Source organism: Osmerus mordax, chromosome 12, assembly GCF_038355195.1.
Source record: "Osmerus mordax isolate fOsmMor3 chromosome 12, fOsmMor3.pri, whole genome shotgun sequence".
Classification (NCBI taxonomy): domain Eukaryota; kingdom Metazoa; phylum Chordata; class Actinopteri; order Osmeriformes; family Osmeridae; genus Osmerus; species Osmerus mordax.
Window position 1 is genome coordinate 2133284 of NC_090061.1, and position 15814 is coordinate 2149097.

General features: G+C 43.2%; 2 protein-coding genes across 2 annotated transcripts; one reads left to right on the forward strand and one right to left on the reverse strand.

Moving 5' to 3' along the window:
* Positions 1 to 930: 930 nt before the first annotated feature.
* On the forward strand, positions 931 to 9225 carry etfdh (electron transfer flavoprotein dehydrogenase). Its single transcript, XM_067247140.1, has 13 exons — positions 931 to 1107; positions 2189 to 2341; positions 2683 to 2912; positions 3036 to 3117; positions 3298 to 3416; positions 4090 to 4167; positions 4481 to 4627; positions 4933 to 5073; positions 6119 to 6262; positions 6508 to 6676; positions 7037 to 7219; positions 7706 to 7927; positions 8692 to 9225. The coding sequence occupies exons 1-13, from the start codon at positions 1068 to 1070 to the stop codon at positions 8853 to 8855; spliced, it is 1872 nt and encodes a 623-aa protein (XP_067103241.1). The 5' UTR covers positions 931 to 1067; the 3' UTR covers positions 8856 to 9225.
* Positions 9099 to 14425, reverse strand: ppid (peptidylprolyl isomerase D). The gene is made up of 10 exons (XM_067247141.1): positions 14257 to 14425; positions 13592 to 13732; positions 13306 to 13412; positions 12795 to 12983; positions 12274 to 12396; positions 11879 to 11985; positions 11411 to 11552; positions 11021 to 11107; positions 10293 to 10335; positions 9099 to 9836 (listed from the first exon to the last, which is right to left on the reverse strand). Exons 1-10 carry the CDS (start codon positions 14339 to 14341, stop codon positions 9748 to 9750), a joined length of 1113 nt encoding a protein of 370 aa, XP_067103242.1. The 5' UTR covers positions 14342 to 14425; the 3' UTR covers positions 9099 to 9747.
* Positions 14426 to 15814: the final 1389 nt, after the last annotated feature.

Consider the following 15814-nt stretch of genomic DNA (forward strand, 5'->3'; position numbering starts at 1 on the left):
TAGCAGATGCTCTTATCCAGACCGACTTACAGTAAGTACAGGGACATTCTCCCCAAGGCAAGTAGGGTGAAGTTGCCCAAGGACACAACGTCATTTTGCACGGCCAGGAATCTAACCAGCAGCCTTCTGATGACTAGCCCGATTCCCTAACCGCTCAGCCACCTGATTACTTTAGGCTACTTCTTTTTCTGACAACTTTTTTCTTTCACTCCTCATTTTTTACACAAATATCTGTACTTTCTACTTAAATTAATTTTCAAGGCAGGCTCATTATTTTAGTTTTAATCTGTAGCTATTTGGTGGCATGATCAATATTATTTATTGTCATTGCGTGCCTTTTTTCATTTCCTGGCTATCGCGCACAGCAAAAGTAAGCTAGTCTACAAAGCTACCATGGAGCAAGGCAGAAGGCAACAAGAAGAATCTAAAAGAAAAGTTTACAAATAAAAGTTTGCATCATTGATCAATACTTGATGAGGAAACAGGAGGTCACATATTTTGATAGCTGTCGTCGGAATATGTGACCTCCCTGTTACATGGCTGAACATGTCTGACACATCAACCAAACTCTCAGGTGACTTATTTGTCCTTGTCATGCATTAAAAAAAAGACAATCCCCAATCTGGTCAAGATCTGGACCTGGAAACGAGGTTTTGATTGTGTACTACTTTTACCTTTAAACATGAGTAGGCTATCTGTACTTCTACTTGAGTGAAGGATGTGTGTACTTTTGCCATTTCTGGACACGAGTCAGAGTTTACATTTTTACTGTGCTGAAACATAACTGGAATGACATTTAGTTAAAAAAAAATCATTAAGAAATTCTCCTTTTGCGCAGTTACTGCAAACGTTTGACACCACTGAGCATGCCTGCGTGTGAGGGGTGCGCAGTTTCACACTCACGAAGATTTTGTTATGAAACTCATTTGGTAATAGCCGAACCAGTGTAAACATTTTCCGAACAAGATTACAGAATCACTGTCGTAAGGAGGCTTGGAGGTCACTTCGTTGAATCAAACTAACATTGAAAGGATCTTGTTAGCTGGTAAACTAGCGCTAGCTGACAAATGAATACAATGTTTCCAGCTAGCAGATACTCAATTCAAGGTAAGTTAGCTAGCTGTTCAGCTACACTGACAGCTTTGCAAATCTTTGCACTCTGCTAGCCACACGCACGGGCGTGAATTCTGTAGGTTGATCAACATGGATACTATGTATACGTTTCCGACGTTTTTTTGTTTAATGTATTGCAATGTTTGTATTCAAGTACAGTAGTCATACAGCTGATCAAATCTCTTGAATGGACGCATACAGTGCCAGTCAGCTAGCTTGATAGTACATTGCAATGGTGCTAGCTAGCCTATGCTACAGTAGCCGCTAGCTATTAAAATCTAGGGTAAAGGTGAAACCAGATATAGGTCACATAGTGTCCTTGTATCTGTTCGGGATAATTAGCCAGTTAACTTTATATTTATCCAGTTAGTGAACGAAATAGCTAGATATTTTTAAAATTGATAACATTGTTGTTGTAGCTTACCATAAATTAGTCGGCTTTAACTCAAATAAGATTGGCTGTTTAGAGAATTGTTGTGACTGCTATTACTGTACACTAGCGGATTCAGTATTCTAGTAGGCTACCAGTACGAGGGAGCCACGTGGGTGTTTCATCCAGTGCTTAGCTATCCAGCTGTCAATACATATTGTGAAGTTATGACTCAATTAGCTAATGTTGATGCATAGACAGGGATTGTCAATACGTGCAACGTCAGCATCTCATAATAGAAGTTGAATCACACTGCTGGAGTTTCTGATGGCTGGTGGCATTTAACGCTGTATGACTCGAGACAGCTCTCAACTCGGCAGAAACTTTCCTCCATATGCCTGCGCCTGGTCCATTTATTGTATATAGCGAGACAAGTTATCCCTTACAAGTTATCCCTTACTTCTCAGCGTGAGAAATACAAAGTGTTGTGTGAGAGCGTGTAAAATGGTTGAAATGCGTGAGTTTCACAGCGAATGCGTGAGACTTGAGAGCCCTGTAGAAGCGGGAGTCATAGCATTAGTGTCAGCGACATGACCATGAAAGCTAATTTGTTTGTTTTTAACTTTCCTAACCTTGCTTGCTAACTTTATCAGCTTCCAGGCTGGTTTCAGTCAGTCCTAACTGGGCTTTCCTGGTTTCCTGTAGCTAGGCGGTGTATACGAGCTTTGAAACACGTCCAAGGAGAACACGGGCAACACCAGCTGTACGTTTCCAGATTGAGATGTTCGTCATCGTCGACGCCTCGCATAACAACACACTACACGATCCACCCACGAGAGAAAGACTCGCGATGGGAAGGTAGGCTAATCCACCCTGTCACTCTCACAACTTATTATAGGGAACATATAGAGGCTTAGGTTAAGACCCATAGCGTTGCTATAAAAATGGTAACTGCAGACTAACAGACGTGTACAACATCATTGAGCAGTTACACTAATGCCTGTATGCCTCACTCTTTCTCTGTCTGTGGTGTGTGTGCACACGCGTGTCTTTGTGTGTGTCTCGCTGTGTGGGTGTGTGTGTGTGTCTCGCTGTGTGTGTGTGTCGCTGTGTGTGTGTTGCTGTGTGTGTGTGTGTTGCTGTGTGTGTGTGTTGCTGTGTGTGTGTGTGTTGCTGTGTGTGTGACCCCTGTCTTACAGGTGTGGAGATGGAGAGGTTTGCAGACGAGGCTGACGTGGTGATCGTGGGCGGGGGTCCGGCCGGCCTGTCAGCCGCCATCCGTCTGAAGCAGCTGGCCAACGAGCAGGAGAAGGAGCTCCGCGTCTGCCTGGTGGAGAAGGCATCCCAGATCGGGGCTCACACCCTGTCAGGTGCCTGTCTGGAGCCCAGCGCTCTCAACGAACTCTTCCCTGACTGGAAGGAGAGAGGGGTGAGCAGCAGGGATCAGGATCTCAGAGTGTTTTGACTTGGCTGTCTGAGGTGTTGCTGGCTTTCAAACCCTGGTGTCTGTGTTGTTTTTGACTGCAACGTTCTTTGTTTTGCCTTTGCTTAGGCGCCTTTGAACACCCCGGTGACTGAAGACGTGTTTGGGATTTTGACAGAGAAACACAGAATTCCTGTGCCAATGTTGCCAGGTAAAGACAACGTTCTTCTGTTTCGTCGAGAATGCGTCTAAGTACACGGAATGTTCTCACAATTTGCGTAACCCTTTTATTTCCCTGTAGCCTTGGCCAAATCATTTCTTATTTATTGAACTCCATGACGTGGTCACACAAAACCAAAGCTGTTCTGTTCCGTTTTGCCGTCATCTGTAGGTCTGCCCATGAACAACCATGGGAACTACATAGTGAGGCTGGGGAACTTTGTGCGCTGGCTGGGGGAGCAGGCGGAGGAACTAGGGGTGGAGATATACCCGGGATACGCTGCAGCCGAGGTACACCGTCCAGGGTTTCCCGCAGAAAATTTGTTAGTTATGGTGGTATGGTGGGGTTTGCCGTCCGCCCGGGGGCGGGGGGGGGTGGGGGGGTGGTTTGTGCGATACACAAACTAGCCCCTGCAGAGAAGGGAGACTGGTGTTGGTCACGGTTGGGAATGGAAGGGATAAAACAGGACATTGGCGGATATCGCTATTAAAAATTTGAAAAATGTTTTTTTAAATTGCCGACGTAGTTAAGGTGGCAGGCCTGTGGTGCAGAGGGGGCTGCCTTAACTGAAAAGTGCTGCGGGAAATCCTGCTGTCACTTCCCACAAGGGGTGGTGGACCACTACTGTCCCTCTGGGAATTTCCCTCGGGATCAACAAAGCATCTATCTTATCCTACTGCGACTCCTAGGAGTTTGACCTGACACTGGTGCAGGGACGTAGGTTTGTTCTCAGGTATTGTTATAAACTGAGAATGCCGCTGTTAATTATGGTTTTCTTAATAAAAAGTGAGGGGGTCGTTTTCATGTCCCACCCATGTGTCCGGAAACCTCCGCCCCTGCCTCTCACTCTCCTCATGGGATGTCCTGAACCCTGAGGGCCTCAGTCATACTGGAGGACACCACAGCTCCAGCGACTCTCACTGGAATTAATCTGACCTTATTTGTTTTGTTTTTGTCCTAAAGGTGTTGTTTCACGAGGATGGCAGTGTTAAAGGAATTGCCACCAACGACGTCGGCATCGCCAAGGACGGCTCACCCAAGGTAACGCCAGGCCCGGCCGTGTCGGGGGCCGTCGCACAGCCGTGTCGGGGGGGGGGCCTTGCACGGCCGTGTCGGGGGGGCCGTCGCACTGAAGCACAACAAACACAGCATCTAAAATCACTCATCTTGAAGTATCCCATATGTACAGATATCACGTGCTAATTTACAGTGAAGCAAACCCCTTCAGTTAAGTGGCTCAGCGGGAATAAGAGACCCTTGTGTGTGTTACCTGTTTGTGTTGAGGCGATGCTTGATTTGATCAAGTGGCCATCTGGATGCAGCGGTCTGAACAGACGTGTTCTCCACTCCTCAGGACGTGTTTGAGAGGGGCATGGAGCTGCACGCCAAAGTCACCCTGTTTGGAGAGGGTTGTCACGGCCACTTGGCCAAGCAGCTGTACAGACAGTTCAACCTCAGGGAGAACTGTGAGCCACAGACGTACGCCATTGGTCTAAAAGAGGTAAGCCCCGCCCAACCTCCCGCATCCTATTGGATAAAGTGTCTTCACATTAGGATAGGTGCAATGTTTTGTTTGGTATTTTCCGTAAGGTATTTATGGAACATAACCACAAACATACCTTTTGTGTGGTCTTTTTTCGTTATGTTATTAATCTAACATTGTTTTTTTATACTGGAATTATTTTTAATGATTAGGTTGTCGTTTAAAATGTCATCTGTGTGTGTATTAATGCACTGTCGAAATGGATAAATAAATGTATACATTTAATATGAAAGAATAACTGATGTTTTTGTCTGGTTTCCCAGATTTGGACAATAGATGAGAAGAAATGGCGTCCGGGCAGGGTTGAGCATTCAGTAGGCTGGCCTCTGAACAGATCCACATACGGGGGGTCCTTCCTCTATCACCTGAACGAGGGGGAGCCCTTAGTGGCCTTGGGCTTCGTGGTGAGTGGGGTATTGGGAGGGTGGAGGAGGGGTGAGTGGGGTATAAGGGGGGTGGAGGAGGGGTGAGTGGGGTATAAGGGGGGTGAAGGAGGGGTGAGTGGGGTTTTTGGCCTTAGGATTCTAGGAATCTAGATTTTGTTACCTATATAACCAATATAAATTAGTTAGAGGTGCTGATCTGTGGGTGTATGTGAAGCCGTCTGTGACATTGCTTGCAAAAAGGGCTTTACAAATACATTGTGATCTGATATATATATTAGTGGTGGGCCGTTATCAGCTTGAGACTCTTATCGGGCGATAAAAAAAAAATATCGCTGTTAATCTATTCTCAAAGTTGGGTTGGGAGCTGGGTCTGTACTACGCAAGCTATAATGACTTTCACCTTGATATTTTAGCGCGGATGTATACCTAGCCAAATTGCACTGTAGGGGGCGAGAACGAGTCTTCGAACCTGTGTGTTTGAAATTATCACATCAAACGTGACGTGCTAATGCGGAAGATGCCGGGCCAAGTACTGATGTAGCGCAGGGGAAGAGTCGTCGTCAAACTACGATGTTTGAGTGCAACCGAGGCAAGCCCGTCAGCACAGCTATATCAGCCAAGCTAACTAATCTAATAAACAGTTAATAAACACAAGAACATCTTATTGAACATAATTTATTTTCATCACCAATTATCATAGTAGAACAGCTTTCTCAAGCAGTTTGTGATGCATTTTGGAAACAGGAGATGAGCTCCTGGTCTAATGCGCCACCTGGCTTCAGAAACCCGTTTTCAAAGACTTACTTTTAGCCATTATTTGGGTAGCACGCATATTCTGAATGCCTTCGGCGGAATTCAAATAAGACATTTTAATCTAGATTAACGCCAAAATCACAGTGAGATTAATCTAGATTTAAAAAAAAATCTATGCCCACCATTAATATAAATATATATATATATACATATGAGAGGGAGTAGGAAATAAATCGGTCTGAATGAGATCGGTATGCACTTCTAAGATGTATGTTACCTGGTGCTAAACGCTCATCCCCTGCTCCCCCAGGTGGGTCTGGACTACTCTAACCCGTACCTCAGCCCCTTCAAGGAGTTCCAGCGCTGGAAGCACCACCCCTATGTGGCAGCCACCCTGGAGGGGGCAACCAGGATCGCTTACGGAGCCAGGGCCCTGAACGAGGGGGGCTTTCAGGTGTGTGTGGGCATGTGAGTGTATGTATGTGTATGTTACATTATTCTCATTCGTATCATATTGATTGAGAGTGTTCTTGTGCAGGGGGCTGTTAGATTAGGTTAGGAGCGAAGAGAGACACTTCATCTTCTTCTCCTTTCTTCTCAGTACAGCCGGATAGCTGGCACATCAATCAGCCTGTCAGCTGTTTGACAGTGCAGCCTGTGAGTGCTAGGACATATCCCTGTCTGTGTGTGTCTCTCCAGTGCCTTCCCAAGGTGACATTTCCTGGGGGACTGCTGATTGGGTGCAGTCCTGGCTTCATGAATGTCCCCAAGATCAAAGGCACGCACACAGCCATGAAGAGTGGCATGCTGGCAGCTGAAGCCATCTTCCCCAAAGTCATAGAGGAGAGTCCGGAGTCAGAGACAGCAGGTAAGGACCTGGGGAACTTGACATGCCGTCTAGCCATCTGTTACCTCGGAAACATCCAGATGATGTTACTATGGTAGCAGTGCAGGGGCGTAGGCTTGAAAACAGCGAATCTGTTTTCAAACCTCACACACACACACTTTTTATTAAGAAAATTCAATTTAACGAATGCCTGAATTATTAAAAAGAAAACATTTGTTTCACCCACATTTGAAAACAAACCTACGCTCTTTTATCAGTGTATTGGGAAAAACTAGATTAAAACTCCACATCTATAAAATCACCAATTTTGTAACAATGTGTATGTCTCTGTGATGTATATGTGGTGTTTATTCTGGTATTCTGTGGTATATTGCGGTTCAGGACTTCACATTTCTGAGTATGAGGAGAACTTGAAGAAGTCTTGGATTTGGAAAGAGTTGTATGCGGTGAGGAACATCAGACCATCTTTTCACAACTACTTCGGTCTGTACGGTGGCATGGTCTACACCGGCATCTTCTACTGGATCCTGAGAGGGAAGGAGCCCTGGACACTCAAACATGCAGGTAGGCCGTTAGAGACAGGATACTTGACGTTCATTAAGACCGTGGTCACAGTTTTTTTTCTTCGGGTCGTCTCCGCCATTTTTCAGTTAAGACCTCTGAAAGGAGGCGGCCGCCCTCCGCTAAAAGCTCAGATTTTTTGCAAAACACAGAAGTGGGAAATAGTCAAACGTTTGACACTGCGCGACTCTCTTGGCCGCTTTTCTCTAGTGTGACCGGAACCATGACAGATAAGACTGGCAGTCCTGCCAAGTAATCTTTTTGCTCTGTTGACCAAAGCCAAAACAACATTTGAGTGGACATTGTCACGGTCCCGATTCTCTCGAAATCATATCGTCAATAAAAAAAAAAAAAATAGTAACCGACCATTTCTACAGAACAAAAAGTACAATGTGCCATTTGAATATGCCATTCAGAATTCCTCGATCACCTCGTCTTATCGTCGTGGTCACTGACGCGCGTCCCAAACCCCAAACTGTCTCCTTTCAGGCTTAGATTCCGCGCAGCTGAAACCAGCCAAAGACTGTCAACCCATAGAGTACCCTAAACCCGACGGCAAACTCAGCTTTGACCTGCTGTCGTCCGTGGCGCTGAGCGGAACCAACCATGAGGGAGACCAACCAGCGCACCTCACCCTGAAAGATGACAGCATCCCTGTGGATCGGAACCTCGCCATCTTCGACGGACCGGAACAACGCTTCTGTCCGGCAGGTAGGCCCAGTGGTGAAAATCTGCTATCAACTTTGGGGGGGACAATTATATGACATGTTCTCAAAGGCAATTCCTGAGGGGGACACCAAAATGTGTGCTGTACCACATATTACATTAAAAAAGCGCCATTGTGTCCATAATCAGCAAAGCTCTTTCATTGCGTATTATTAATATTATTGAAATTACATAGTTATGTTTACAGTGATTTATTGGGGGGGACAAATCATATTTTTCCCCGGATGGGGGGGTCGTGTCCCCCCTGTCCCCTCCAGGATTTCTGTCTATGGGCAGGCCTACTGTGCTTCATAAAAAGGGAAAATGCTACTTTCCCCACTTAAGTTTCTTTTTACAGGTTGTTCATAAATGTTCAGCCAGTGCCAGATTTTCTTTAATAGGATGCGGTTATTGCTGCCTCACTCGGTTCGGTTTTCAATCAAAACATGTCGGAGCTAATTTACCCCTCAGTACAGGAACTGTGCTGAATTTAAAGTAATCACAGACCTCTAATGACAAATGAATTGATGCATAAGTGGTTAATGGCACAGAGACGGCAAACAGGAAGGCAGCTAACTTGTTATTGATAGCAACATAGGGGCTTAAGTTGGTAAACAAACTCTGTAAAATGTAATTACCAATTAGATTTTGCTGCCGCCCACCAACCAAGAAAATATATTGGACAGATTAGAGGTGTAGTGAGTTTGTTTGTACAGTCTTGACCATTGCGTGGAGCTGGTAAAATTATTCTCTTCCATCACCTCCGCCAGGTGTGTATGAGTATGTTCCCCTTGAGAGCGGAGACGGAATGAGACTGCAAATCAACGCTCAGAACTGCGTTCATTGCAAGACCTGCGATATCAAAGACCCCAGCCAGAACATCAACTGGGTGGTGCCCGAGGGTAGTGGAGGACCAGCCTACAACGGGATGTAAAAGTTAAGCATCTATTTTTACTCAGGCATGTCACCAGGACACCAAATGTTGCAGGGAGTTAGCTGCATTCAGGGCTTGACCATGTGCCTAGAGATGGGGACTAACGCTGTTGTTCACCAACCGTTTTCTGAATTATGTAAACTAAACTATCAGTTTTATGTATATATGTTTAAAAAAAAAGGAATGTTATAATTAGCCACGTACGTAGATTTTCGAAAGAACAATAACTCATAGTTCAATCTGTGCCTTAGTTCGAGGTTTATTTCATTAACAATTGCAAATACATTTGATAACAGCATATTGATTTTGAGGATACTGTACATAATGTTAAGATGCGAATGAATGATGGTTAATAAACAATACAACCAACTCATCTGTGCTGTTTATTCTGCACATCACATCTTCATACCCTTCTATGGGATTTGATGAGGAATTTAATTTGAATCAGACCTACATGTAAATTCCAACAATGTGAATAAGCACAAGAGACTTATACATTTTCATTTGTACACTTGTTTTGGTGTATTAAACATTGAGTATAAATAAATAAAAGGAAGAAACAGTAGTATTTAAGTAATGCAGTTGAAATTCAGCATTACCCTTCAAACTTATCAATACAGTGCAACACTGAAGTCAAACTTACAGGCATACGGTTCCTACTAAAAATATCAATATTGCCTACCATTAATTAATAGTTTATCCTTGCAATTACCATTTATGTGTCACTAATAAAACATGAAATTAACCTGGATGGAAAACAATTCTGCCAAAAGAGATTTAAGACAGCTGCATCACACTTCCTGACAGAACCTGGTATCAGCATTTCAGCACACCAGAAGACTTCAAAATATTGAGAAATCTTTTTAAGGACATCAGGGAAGCCCGCTGAAAGTTAGGCGAACATTTTGGCATAGATTTTCTTCTCCTTTTCTTTCTCTTCCTTCACTTTCAGCAGAACTCTCTTCATCTCATTTCCAATTGCTGTCAACGAGATAAAAGGGGAGTCAGGTGGCTGAGCGGTTAGGGAATCGGGCAAGTAATCAGAAGGTTGCCGGTTCAATTCTCAGCCGTGCAAAATAACGTTGTGTCCTTGGGCAAGGCACTTCTCCCTACTTGCGTCGGGGGAATGTCCCTGTACTTACTGTAAGTCGCTCTGGATAAGAGCATCTGCTAAATGACTAAATGTAAATAAAACATTTCAATTAACTTGTCTGAAGGAAGTGCACCAACAACAATGACACAGCCCTTCAGTGTTTACAAATGAACGTCTCCAAATTAGAGCCATGCACTGCCGATGTGTAACCTTTGAAAACATCCTATTAGTTTCAAAGTGGCCTTTCTGGTTAGTACAAATAATAGCGATCTATTAATGTGAAAATGCTCCAGTTACATAAGTGTCAGAATTTTATTTTATTTTTTTACGGAATGGTGCCCTACCTTTGTCCTCTGGTGCAATTTCTTGAGCTTTCTTTAGATCAATCTGTAATGGGAAAAGTTCACAAAAACAGTTCAGATAGTCAAACAAGGATCCAGACAGAAATCCCTTTACTGATCCCAGTATCGATCTCTGTTGTTGCACAGTCGATTCAACAACAAGGCCAATATCTGTTTGTGGACAAGTGTCAATACGACATTATCAATTCCCAATTTTGTGTTTAGGGCTGCAAATGCACCAGAAGGATTACGTTTTATCTTAACCCTTGTGCTGCCTTCGGGTCACATGACCCAAAGGTTCATAACGAACCACCGTTGTGTTTACCCAATTTTACCCAATACAAAAACAAATAAAAATAATTTTCTTTTAACCTTCACAATGTGGGGGGTTCTGAGACTGCCCGACGGTTAACAGAAAATGCTTCACTTTGTTTTTGTATGCGGTAAAGTTGTCACAATACGACGGTGGGTCACAATGACTGATAGGTCAGAATGACCCGAAGATAACACAAGGGTTAAAGGGGTTTTAAAAGAAACATTTAGTGAGTCAGTTGAAAAAAAAGGATAAGTGGGTACTAAATTTAACAGGAAAAGCATAGATTGGTCTTGTGCTTCACCAGAATTCTTGGAAATACATTTGTTCAGTAACAGTTAGTCTGTAACCAGGTTTTCTAATGACCTGATGACAAAATTAGGCTAATTTTGCCACGTTCCACAAGGGTCTTTTTTACCATGGCTCTGCTGTACTCCTTCAGTCCCTGCAAACCCTGAGCCCTCCGGAACAGAGCCTTAGTGTTCGACTGGTTCAGCTCCAGAACCTGGGGAGAGAGAACAGATAACAAAAAGGTGAGTTATTCCTTTCAGCATGAAGGAAAACGCAATTTCAGCCCTTGTCATTGCTCCTTTTCCTACCAGCCAAGAAAACAACTAAGTCATTCTTAAAATAGTAAACAACAGCTTAAAACTGTTTAAAATAATTCCCTCCTCCTAAACCCAACCCGATTCGCACGTCTCGATTCACAAAGGGTTTCTTTGGCACCGCTGCTGCAAATAACCCCTGCCCTTCAGGGGTGTGTGTTGTGGACTCTGCAGAGTCTAAGATTACTGCCGTCCTACTTTACCTCATCGCAGCTGTCTACAGCTGCCTGCCAGAGCTGCAGCTTCAGCTTGCAGGCAGCTGTGTTGAGGATGCAGCTCACAGCCGTCGGCTCCAGTTTCTGCTGGGTCTGCTCGTCATCCAGTTGTTCACACACCTCCAGGTACCTGGGACAGGTGTTCAGGCTTTAGGCTTGGGGTTTTGTATGCATGCACTCAACGCCACAGGTGTCATCACACCATGTGTTAGTAATCGCTTCTTCCCTCATGTTCCCACTCCGGGGATCAAAGTTGGGCCCCCTCTGGCTGTCACACGCAACGCTTCCAAACACATGGCTTTAGCCAGCTACGCTACCAAAACGCGAGCAATTTGATGGAGCATTTATATTGAGTGTCTTTCTGCTATCCAACTGTTACATCCAGACACACAGCAACAAGTGGTGTTCTTCCAAAAAGCAAAATTGACCATGTAAATATCACAAAAAACATTTCACCTGAGAGCTTTTGAGTATTTCTTGATCGCAGACTGCCAGTCCTGGTTCTTGAAGAAGTTGTTTCCGATATTCTTGATATCCTCAGCAACAGACAAGACCTTTTTCACCTAAACAGAAGGATGGTAAAGGATTTTTTTTATTTGTTCTCTTTATTCATTCATCATAACACAAGGGCAATCCAGTATCTGTATCAAAGAAACTATTCCTCAACGTGCTAGTCCCTAAAAAGCTTGTGCTTTTTTCAGGCCATCATTGTAAATAAGAATGTGTTCTTAATGATCTTGCCTGGGTAAATAAAGGTTAAATAAAGTCCCTGGGTTCTCTTGATCTCTCTGAAAATGATTTTCCTGCCTGAATCTTGAGTAGACCTTCATCCCATTACAAAGTGTACTTACATCTTTGAAATCGATGTCAGAATCTTCAGGGAATTCCGGATGTGCGTCTCCAGAGCCGTCGCTAGGCGCCACCCCCCAGCTGTCCCCCTCCTTGTGCTCACCGCACTCTGCAATCACACACGGCTGGGAACGAGGTAAGACAAAAAGGTTGCACGTACAGAAATACAATATATAGATCCCGCCATATAAAAGTGCAATATTTGCTGAACGTAAACAATCACAGCACGCAGTCTTGAATGCCACGATGTACATTCAGGCTTGAGAGCTGGTGCATCTTATTACAAATTGTCATGTCACGTCAGCAAACTATGGAGAGTTAAATCAATAAGATTATCAATAAGTATACAAATATTAAGTGAAGCATTTTCTTTTAACCTTCGCGCTGTGGTGGGTCTGAGAGCGCGACGGTTAAAAGAAAATGCTTAAGTTGTCGCAACACGACGGTGGGTTACAATGACTGAAGGGTCACAATGACCCGAAGGTTACACAAGGGTTAAACTTTGTATTTTTCGTTAGTTCACCTTCAGAGGCCCATCCTCCTCTGTCTCAACGGCCTCCAGTAGCTTGACCAGCCCCATCCCCTTCAGAACCTGCCCAAACACCACGTGTTTGCCATCCAGGTGAGGAGTAGGCACGGTTGTGATGAAGAACTGAGAGCCGTTGGTGCCGGGGCCAGAGTTGGCCATGCTCAGCAGGCCCACTTTGTCATGCTGGAGGGGAAAAACAGCACAGGTTAGAAGGGAGAAAAGCAGCAATGATGTCAGTCGATAAGCCTACTCCCTTAGAAAATGCCTGCCAGTGCTTCATAAATGCCTTGTTATACTAACATCTATATTTGTTTATATAACTATGAATAAGTAATAGGTGGTGTATAACAGAAGCCTTGCCAGCCACTGGCACTGTGAAGTTTGAGAAATGATTGTCTGCTATGTGTTTACATTACATTTAGTCATTTAGCAGACGCTCTTATCCAGAGCGACTTACAGTACACTTTACTACTTACAGTAGTAAAGTGTTTAATCACTTTACTACCTTGTAGTGAAAGTTTTCATCCTCAAATTTCTCCCCATAGATGCTCTCTCCTCCTGTGCCATTTTGGTTGGAGAAGTCGCCTCCTTGGATCATGAACTGTTTGATGACTGGAATAAATTGACATATTTGTTATTTGTAGTATGCCTCTAATGTATAGATTAAATCAATAGCGCACATTGTTATAATTATCGGATGTAGCAAAGAAAGAAAAAAGATTCATAATTTTTTGGAAGGACAACTAGGATGTTTGACAAGAACAATCTTTGTAAAAACATTTACTACTTACTCCTGTGGAAAGGACATCCTTTGAAATGAAGTGGTTTTCCCGTGGTTTGGCCAATCCCTTTTTCCCCAGTGCAAAGTGCTCGAAAATTTTCAGCGGTTTTTGGGACGATGTCATTGAACAGCTCGAACACAACTCGACCAGCTGAGAACAATAAAACCACTTGCTGTGAAAATGTGTATATAGTATATCATGACCTGAGTTTATTCCGTTCTTTGTTTAAATTACGCCACTATAACCGTTGATTATCTAGTAATAGAGTAATGTGTGTAAACATAATTGTAAAAGTATTCTAATGCACATGTTATTACACGTGGGGTTGGATATGTTTATTCATTGGCGTGCTAAGCTAGCTGATTGGGCTAATCGTAGCTAGTTAGCTAGCCATGCTAGCAAGAACAGCAAATGACTTGCATGCGCTATTTGCTCGTAAAAGTGTGACTGAAGTTGGAAGACAGATTTAAGATAGAAATAGCACTTAACCTTTCATCAATTTAACGCGTGTGTTTCTTGCTGTAGAAAACACCAGCGTGATTTTTATTATCTAGCTAAGTAATTTGCAACCTTTCATACGGCAGGAATCAATGAAGCTAGCTAGCTAACCGGCTACTGCTCGGACTGTCTACCTTTAGCCAGTATAGTTCACTTCTATATCTCAAATGTCTAACCTCTTTCTCCACCAATGTCGACATCAAAGAACACACGAGGGTTCGTAGGGTTTGCAGGCTTGTTCAGTGGTATTGGGTTGGACATTTTTTAAACTAGGTAGGTAGTGATGCATGCAATCTAAACTAGTTTTTAGCTTGTCGTCTGTCCGCCTGCCTTCCTCCAATCTCGTGAGAAACGCTTTTTTTTCTTCGGTGGTTGATTCCCAGACTGCAATCTTGTAATATTTTGTGGTACAACGCCGTCTACTGAGCTGGGTATGCAAGTGCTACTTATCTGCAGTACTACTTTTACGGCCAAATCTAAACATAGGCCTACTTATTTTTATACAAATAAACGGTGGTTGTATGATATGGTGGCATTTCATTGTTTGATTGCGGACCCAAACATCACTTTAGTATCCATCAAGCCCTTGACCTACTTTTCGATGTGTTATTATAGAGATACACTTTGGAGAGGGAAAAAATGAGCCAATAGTAGGCTAGGCTACAGATATCAAATCTGCGATTGATTGGAGAAGAGAGAGCTATAAACTGGGGGTAGGATTACTGGCATATTGAGCTAGGCCTTGCGGCACAAAAGGAGCCCTCTGCCAGGCCCATTACGTGGAAATTGGAAATCTCTGGTGCAGTGAAAGTACCTATCAGATACGTTATCTCAGGGGAATGTACGTTTTTTTTCTGGATGGATTATCTGTTGCTTTTCGAAGATTTATCAAAAGCTGAAATCAGGGACACTAGGAGCTGCAATACAGGCTGGTATCTCTGACACTGGAAAATTGCCATTTTGTTTTTATCTTTCCTTTTTTTCTTTTTTTACTTTAAGCACAGCATCTCCTGGACATTGTGAAGACACTAACAGCACTTTTGATAAATTGTGTTTCTTACTGGGGTATAACATTTTTATGATGAATAAGTCTGAACAACTTCCTTTTCAACGTATTGTATTATAAATCAGATTGTTGCTATATACAGGTACAGTGAGGTGATGCACCAATATGAATACAAAATAATAAATCTTAAGTGGTACCTATATGTAATGTACCAGACAAAACGCGATGATTCTGCAGAATCTAGAGGATAACCTTTTTAGAATGGATTATCATCACTTGAAGAATGTGTTAAGAAAGAGTCTCATAACTTGATTAGCTTGTGTATTCATGACAAGAAGGTGTTTGTCAGTCAGTCAGTTCTCCAGATATGGCATCATGCTCCTTTAGTTTTTTTGACACTCTCACCAACTCATGTCTTATGGCAAGGTCATCCCTCTGGGAAGAAAAACAATAATATGTGTATCAACAGACTTTTTTCATTGGATTTTACTTCTAAACATGATAGTACAGCAAGATGCATGAATTCAAATACATTAAATCTTCCTTGATGTCTTACACATGTAGGCATAGACATTTCAAGAAGGATTTTCTGACCACCCTTTTGAATCACCAAGTCGCAGGCACAAAGTGCAGTCTACCACAAATAATTTTACCTTTTTTATTCCCTTATGGTAAACTGTAAGTGCAAGGTGACAAGTAAGGGAGGAAACTTGAGAGGGAAAAGAGAG

Coding starts and splice junctions, on each gene's coding strand:
- etfdh (XM_067247140.1), top strand. CDS start 1,068: ATGAATACAATGTTTCCAGCTAGCAGATACTCAATTCAAG. Junction 3,417..4,089: donor CGGGATACGCTGCAGCCGAG/GTACACCGTCCA, acceptor TTTGTCCTAAAG/GTGTTGTTTCACGAGGATGG. Junction 5,074..6,118: donor TAGTGGCCTTGGGCTTCGTG/GTGAGTGGGGTA, acceptor CTGCTCCCCCAG/GTGGGTCTGGACTACTCTAA.
- ppid (XM_067247141.1), bottom strand. CDS start 14,341: ATGTCCAACCCAATACCACTGAACAAGCCTGCAAACCCTACGAACCCT. Junction 11,986..12,273: donor CTGACATCGATTTCAAAGAT/GTAAGTACACTT, acceptor CCTTCTGTTTAG/GTGAAAAAGGTCTTGTCTGT. Junction 11,108..11,410: donor CTGTAGACAGCTGCGATGAG/GTAAAGTAGGAC, acceptor CTCTCTCCCCAG/GTTCTGGAGCTGAACCAGTC.